Below are 8,041 nucleotides of genomic sequence, written 5' to 3'. Positions count from 1 at the left end.
GTGAAATACGGCAAGAGCGATCCGTTCACCTTTACCGCAAACCGGACAGAGGTGACGCACTTCATAATGAGGCGTACAAACTTCTCGCCAAATCCCAGCCTAGTTAGCATAGCCTCCAAGTAGTGCCACTCAACGCGGTCGTAGGCTTTTAACATGTCAAGCTTAACGGCACATGAGGCTTGTTTGCATCGCTTCTTTTTCCTCATCGCATGCACACTTTCATAAGCTACCAGAACGTTGTCTGTAATCAAACGTCCAGGCACAAAAGCACTTTGTTCCTCCCCAATTATCTCGTCCATGAAGCCACGGAGTCTATTTGTAATTGCCTTGGCAGCAATTTTGTACAAGACCGGGCACAAAGAAATTGGTCGGAATTGAGAATTTTTTTTGAGGGTTACGTACCTTGGGAATGAGAGTAATAGCTGTATCATTTAGGCCCAAAGGCAGTTCACCCCCATTCAGAAAATCTAAGACAACCGCTGTGACATCTGCCCCTAGAATATCCCAATGCCGCTGAAAGAAGCCAGCAGTAAAACCGTCCACTCCGGGCGCCTTAGACGGCGCCATCTGGAAAAGTGCCACTCGTACCTCTTCAGCTGTGAAATTCTTCTCGAGCATAGCATTCATAGCATCATTGACTCGAGAGGGTACGACCTGCAGGAGCGCAGACATATCGTTAAAACCCTGAGATTGATATAGGCCTTGATAAAAACCCATGATTTCATGTTGCACTTCACTCGGGTCATCACATATTGTTCCATCCGCTCGCTCAAGGGAAGAAATTCTGTTAGTTCGGCTGCACTTCGCCGCTTGGGCTTGATAATATTTAGTGTTTCGGTCTCCTTTGCGCAGCCAATTTACTCTTCATCGTTGCTTCAACCAAACCTCCTCTTACCGTAAGGTTTCCTGAAGCTGCGCCGCCACTGACAACTCCTCCGCATTCGGTCCTCGTCCAATCGAGGCTGCTCGGAGGCGTTTCAGATTTTTTTGTAGCTTTCGCACCCTTTTGGTAATGTTACCAAACTCCCGATCACCCCATGATCCCAACTTCTCCTGGACTGACGTTAGTGCATGCACTACGCCCTCCAAACCTGCGTGACCCGCCTTTGACTGCCAAATATTTTTGACCAAAGCATCATAGTCACTATGAGAGTGCCAAACATTTTCATACCGGAACGGGCGCCGGCCGAGCCAATCCCCACGCTCCCGAACACATCTCAACTCAGCAAGAACATAGCAATGATCTGAAGCTGTCGAACTGATATGTTTCACAGTAGAATATGCAAACAAGGATAGAAAATCTGCATTAGCTACAGCACGATCGATTCGTGCTTTTACATTGGAACTACCTTGCTGCCTATTGTCCCACGTAAAAGGAACACCTCTCCAGCCGAGGTCTTGAAAGGAACAGTAATCCAAGACCTCCCGAAACCCTCGCATTTGCCACTCCGGCCTCGGATGGATGCTGAAGTGTTCATCAGCATACATAGTTTCGTTGAAATCTCCCATACAGAGCCAACCAGAGTGTGGAATACCATGCAGAGTACGCAAAAACTCCCAGCTGTGATGTCTATTTTCCACTCTAGGTTCTCCATAAATACCTGTGAAGCGCCAAGGTTGCTGCTGCTCACTTGACTTGACACTCACATCAATGTGCGCACGGCTATAGTTCATCAAATCAACTGTTACGTTATCTGTCCAGAACAAACCAATGCCACCACTAAGGCCGTTGCTATCAACAGCAAAACATCCAGAAAAGCCAAGTAGGCTCTTCAAATTCTCAACTTTGATCCCTTTTATCTTAGTTTCCATTACAAATAGAAGGGAGGGTCCTTCCTGCTTCACTATCTTGCGAAGCTCGCGAACTGTCGATGGGTTCCCAAGCCCCCGACAGTTCCAGCTTATGCAATTCATTGGGACGGGCACGGCTGACCTGCAGCCTCTGCCGAATTCTCAGGAGTTGGCTTCTTCTTCTTTGGAAACCTGTCATACCCTTTCTCCATCTCAGAGTCATCGTCCAAATTACTCCCCTTTGAGCAAGCCGGATCAGCTGCAGGCGACTCCTCGGCTGCTGTCAGCAGAAGCTGTGGTACAGGTTCGACACGACGATAGACCTGCTGCGGTGCCTCCTTTCTTTTATGCTGGTTCTTCTTTTTAATAGGAGAGTTCACCTCAACGCCCCCCATCGGAACATTACTGGAGTTCTTTGACTCCCTCTTACTGCTCGCGCCCGACTGCTGCTCCTTGCCTGCAGCATCCCCCGAGGCAGTCTTCTTGCGATCCTCAGGTGCCCTCAACTTCAGACCAAAAGGTAGCTCCCCTTTTTCATCTCGATGCCCCGGAGCTGGGCAAAACGGATCAGAATGTCCAAGCCGGCCACAGGAGAAACAAAAATGAGGCACGTTTTCATACTGAATATCATAAGGGTCCTGCTTCTGTCTCTTTGCCGATTCAATGACAATCCACCGCCTCAGCGGCTTATTCACATCAACTGATACTCGCGCCCTAAAAAAACCACCCATGTGATCAAACTGTGCGTGAGTAGCTTGTTGGTCAATCTGCTTTGCAATTACCTTTCCCCATGAGTCATCCCGAAGATTGTATGGTAGGTTCAAAAACCTAGCCCATAGATGCAGCCTATCAAAGTTAACCTCATCGGGTCTCATCCAATCCTTGAAATCAGCCAAGATGACCGCATTCTTACTGATATGCCATGGTGATCCATCCCAGATACGATCCCTATCTCGCTTTGATTCAAACTCAGCAACGAACAAATTCTCTCCCATGGATCTGAATTGAAGTCCCCGCGGATTCCCCCACGCCGGCCGAAGTGCATTAGTGATGGTATGGATGTGGAACACGTTGCGGTGCAGTACCTTCCCAGCTAGTAGCCACTTCTCCGGCGCATCCTCCTCGCGATCATCAATGACCAATGGAGTAGCTTCCTCATCGGTGATTCCCATCTTCCCTAGAGCCTCCTCCAAGCGAGCCCTGTCCATGCGCAGCGGGTCCTGATCCCCCACTGTTTTCTTGCCATGATCGGATGTAGCCATCCTCTCAGGAGATCGGTGCGCTCCGCCGGCTTGAGATCGACGAGCGCAAGTTTTTCCCCCGAACCCTAGTCGCCGCCGCCAGAGGAGGTTTTAGGGTTTCGTGGAAAGTGGGCTTGCCCTGATTGGACCAAAGCCCTACAAGCCTCCTGCCCTGTGCAAGCGTGCAGTGTGCATGCATACTGATACACGGGCGTCGGCGACGGGTTCGCGCCTGTGCGTGCGTACATGAGTGTCCGAGTTCCGGCAGTACCTACCACTGCAGTCGGCAGCACGCGTACGTATCCAGTGAATCGAAACGTTGGAACGGAAGCGCGCATACGGCGTACCTACTACTGCGGTTGGTTGGAACGGAGCAGGTGACCGAGGCGCGCCCGGCCAGCAAAGTAGCAATCGATCGGCCGGGTCGGGTCGGCTCGGCTCGGCAGGCTGGCCCGGTGACGCGAGCCGTCCGGCCGGCCGTTGCGACGCGGCCTGGCAACCCCTCGCCTTTTGGTGTGAACCGACCCGTGCGGGTTCAGCGCCGGTGCACGCCCGCACGCCTCGCCGTGCACCGGGGTGAGCCGGTGACGCCCACGCGCTCATGCATGCGTGCGGGGACGGAGAGAGGAGGAATCCGTGCGTGGATCTATCTGCGGTGCGGTACGAGGTGGCAGTTGGGGTCACGGCGCGGCCCGAAGCTCGTGCTCGGGCATCCCGTGCCGCCAGCAAGCCGGGCGCATCACCAGCACCACCTGCCCCGTTGAATCGTCTCAGTTCAACGTTGGATCAGCGTTTTTTTAGTTTTTTTTAAATCTTTTTTTAGGGGATACACCGATCGGGTTGTCTCACGTGTTTTTCCTTTGTGTCCAGGCCTCCAGGCTGAGCACCTTGTTCCGGCCTGCTGAGCAGCCCGTATCGGCGGCCTTTCGCCAGCCCAGTGGTGTGTGCAGCCCTACCGCCCTCTTCCCGGCCCATGTTTCCCGTGCACGACTCTACGCCCCCCACGTATGTGCACACTCGTTACTCAAAAAAAGAAAAAGTATGTGCACACTCCACCTAACAATTTTAGATTTTCAAAAGATAGCAACACACGTCGCAATCTGCGTTCTCATAAAATTCGAATTCGTATCCCCCCGCGGTACCGCGAGACATAGGAAATCCAGAAACCTCCATAGAAACACGCAAGCACGCATCTCGATCGATCGGCACCGTCGACGCACCAGACTCAATCAATCCACACCGCTCACGAGTCCACCACATCCAAACCGCCATGATGAGAAGAGTCAATTCCCCACGTCACGCTTTCCCCTCTCGATCGGGACGTGCGTGCGTCGGTTCCTCCCGCAGCGGCCGGAAGGAAACTTCCCGGATACGGCGCCCGCGGCCCGGCCGAACCTTCCGCGGTAAGGAACCGACTCGGGCCACGTCTCCTCCGTCCCTCCCGCTCCCATATAAACCCCCCCTCCCCTGGTCGACGTCCTCACAATCTGATTTCAAAAACTTCCAGGCGCGCCGGCTCATCGATCGAACCTTCGTCGACGTGCGTACGTACTTGCGCCATGGACGCCGTCGTGTTGGGTGACGTTGATGATCTCGACTTCGACTTGGGTTTTATGGACGGGTTCGAGTTCGACCTGCTGGACATGGACCTCACCGAGTTCTGCCACGGCGACGGCGAGTGCTTGCTGCCTGCCGTGGCCGATAAGGATGGCGGTTTGGGTTTGGATTTAGGTTCTGATGACGGTGGCGAAGGGGGGAGGGAGAGCTCGCCGGACTCCGTGGTGACGGACGACGGCGCGCCGCCTCTGTCGTTAGAGCCGTCTGGGGATCGCGACGATGGCGAGATGTCGGCCTACGTGGGCGACCTGGAGAGGTTCCTCATGGAGAGCGAGGATGACGCGGAGGCCGGCGGGCCGTTCGCGGCCAAGGGGCTTGCCGCCAACGACCACTTGTTCGACGATCTCGCTGTTGCGGACGGCGGTTACGTCCAGCCGTCGACTGCAGCGGAGGAGTTTGCCGCCGCGGACTACTTCTTGGGTGATCTCGACGACGGTTACGCTGAGCCGGCGACTCCAGGGAAGGATCTCGTCCTCGACGACTACTTCTTCGGCGATCTCGTCTCGTACGACTACTTATACGATCCTGCTGTTGCGAGCGATGGCTGCGTCGAGCCCGCGGCCGTTGCCAGCGTGGACGATGCTGCATCATCGGCGACGGAGGAGGAGGATGCTGGCGAGTACTACGACGACGACGAAGCGACCTCGAGGAAGCGCGCAAGGTATGAATGAATTGAATCGAGTTTTCATTCATTCATTCTGTGCTAATTGCAAGTTTAGATCTTTTATCTTCCTGGGCCCTGGTAATCGGCAGAAATGGAACAAACAACCTGTACATAATTGGCAGTTAGTATTAGCTAGGTGAAGAAATTTCGTTTCACGAAAAAATTGATGTAGAAATTAACTCGAATATTGCACTATTATTACTACTTGCAGTTTGATCTTTCTTTTTCTGAAAGTGCTTGATCATCTTTGTCATGTGCGCTGCGTATATTGCACTATTATTACTTGCAGTTTACTCTGTTTCCCCTTTCTTTACATACATGAGAGGGATTATTTGCAACGAATTTCAATTTGATGAAACTTGTTGCTGATATTTCCGGTGCTGCCTCAGGCAGAGGAAGGGCGGCGCTGCGGTGCCACGCGAAGCAGAGCTCCGGGAAACGCCGGTGATGCATGCCATCTGGTCGATCTCGACTGGAAACGGGTGCCGCCCCCTTGGTCACCATTGGCTGCATCCCTGCACCACAGTGTGCCTGTTGGCCTGATCGATCGATGGATCAACCTGCAGTTACGGTCCGTCTGGGAGAAAGATCGCGACGGCGCCTGCCTCAGGTATTCGAACCGGTAGGTGAAAAATTCAGAGGAACATTTCCCCGTTCTTCTATGATATTTTCTGCCTTTCACACCAACCCGGCCATTGGACGATTATAAAGTCATGGGACGAACTATAAACAACACATACTCCTCTGTTCGGAGTAGAAAATTTTGGTAGCAACTCTCGAACAACACGTTTACAAAAAGAAAAGAAAGCTTAGTTTTATAATGTACGAGTACACCTAATATTCCTCTTCTTGTACACATACATCCCGTGCGCATTCCGGATGTTAGTAGAAGTACAAGAAACCTTCTACTAGGTAGAGCATGTCAGATTCTTGTTCTCGACCGTCCAGAAATTTTTTTCTCTGAAAATCCAGTGAGCGCCACAAATCGTCCAGGCTTGTGTTTATTCAGTGTGGGCCGCTTATAATCTTGCTCGTACTGCTACCAGTTAAGGCTTATTGATTGGTGTACGTTTAGAATTACAGGAAACCTTTTAGTTGGTAGAGCATGGCAATCTTTTGCTTTCTAAGCATCGTCGACAGTCCAGCCCCCTTTTCTCTGAAAAAAATGCCGTAAGCACCTTCAATCGTCCAGGCTTGTGTTTGTTCAGTGCGGATAGCATATAATCTGCTCGTGCTGTTCATTTCTTTGGGTAGACAAAAGCTTCAATGGTTCTGGCCCTGTGCAGTCCATCCATGGAAAAATTTGGAAGCGACTATGGCGTGAATTGTGATCAATGCACTCAGCTGCAGCAACGATTGTTTTCTCCCACTAATTATGAAGGCTGTTTTGTGGTGAAACAGTAGAACACAGTTTCCTGTATTGTCAGTTTACAAAGGAAAATTGGAAGGTATGGACTCCGAAAACAAGGTTCCTGTATTGTCAGTTTCCTTCAGAATTAAGCAGTGGCTGTGGCTGTTACAATCCTATGGTCTCTGCGGTGTGAGTGTGGTACATTTGGAAGTAGAGATGAAACCATATATCTGCATATGTTGAATGATCACAACACTCTTTGAAGCCTAGATCTTCTATCTATCAGGTTTGAGATCCCATCCTCTGTTCCAGTGTGCATGTACTCCGCCATCTCTGGAATTTTTTCGCCTTCACATTGTCTGTTCAATCGAGTGCATCTTTCTAGCAAGTGACTCGCTTGTTTCAGGCTGCCACACTCCGCCTATTTTATATCTTTTATTCTAGGTTTCTTTATCTTCTCCTTTAAAAAATCTTTTCACCTACCTATCTTTCCCAATTCGGGGTTCAGTAGTAAACAATTGTGTTTATTTCCAGCTTTTTTCTCTAAATTACTTGTAGAAGCTACTAGATTTTGCAGCTGTATTGTTCAAGAGTTCTAGTGTTTTATTTATATGCCTTTTTTTGGGATGTTGTACTGGAAGTATTGTGGTGAGCAATGAAAACTTTATTTTGTGTTGTCGCTGCATTACCGTTTCAACTAGTAAGTGTTTTCATGTGACATGTTTGCATTCTTGGTTTCTGGCGTTTACCTCATACAAAATCTTTAATTGTAGAAGCTCGGCGAATGAATATAACAACCACAAATTGTTTAGTTTTAGAGAAATCGAAATATATTTTACTTGGATTAAAAAAAGGATCTTATGTAACGGCTAATTAGCAAACCATTATGCAGTAATATTTTGCATAAAGTAACTTTGCTAAATGCTGTAGTAATTGCATGTATGAACAATTTTTTCATCGTGATTACTTTTAGTTACCATATTCCACTTTGGTTGCTAATTCTCCCAAACGGTATTTAATTGCTCTTAGTTATTTTAGAGTCATGTCTTTAAATTCGAAAATCCGCGTTTGAGCCCAGGCTAAGATGCTCCTGCGCAGAAAAAAAAATTCAAAACAAATACTAAAAAAATTCAAAAAAAAGCCAATTTTTTTTTGTGTAGTAGATAATTTGTTGTGTGAGGACCGCTGCAATTTTCAACTCATTTGGACATTTGAGCAGCTCTCGGCAAAAAAGACAAATCGGGTCAAAACATTTTGTGACTTTTTTACAGACCCCGATTTTGTCTTTTTTGCTGAGAGATGCTCAAATGTCCAAACGAGTTGAATTTTGCAGTTAACCTCACGCATCAAATTATCTACCACACAATTTTCTTTTGG

At 49.3% G+C, this 8,041-nt stretch overlaps 1 protein-coding gene across 1 annotated transcript; it reads left to right on the top strand.

The window, feature by feature from the left end:
- The first annotated feature begins 4,543 nt into the window (after positions 1-4,543).
- LOC120973777 (uncharacterized) lies at positions 4,544-7,829 on the top strand. The gene is made up of 2 exons (XM_073509079.1): positions 4,544-5,310; positions 5,703-7,829. The coding sequence occupies exons 1-2, from the start codon at positions 4,592-4,594 to the stop codon at positions 5,854-5,856; spliced, it is 873 nt and encodes a 290-aa protein (XP_073365180.1). The 5' UTR covers positions 4,544-4,591; the 3' UTR covers positions 5,857-7,829.
- Positions 7,830-8,041: the final 212 nt, after the last annotated feature.

The sequence above is a fragment of the Aegilops tauschii genome, chromosome 2 (assembly GCF_002575655.3).
Source record: "Aegilops tauschii subsp. strangulata cultivar AL8/78 chromosome 2, Aet v6.0, whole genome shotgun sequence".
NCBI classification, from domain to species: Eukaryota; Viridiplantae; Streptophyta; class Magnoliopsida; order Poales; family Poaceae; genus Aegilops; species Aegilops tauschii.
The sequence above is the reverse complement of the archived record's forward strand: the minus strand, read 5'-3'. Positions and strand labels throughout refer to the sequence as shown.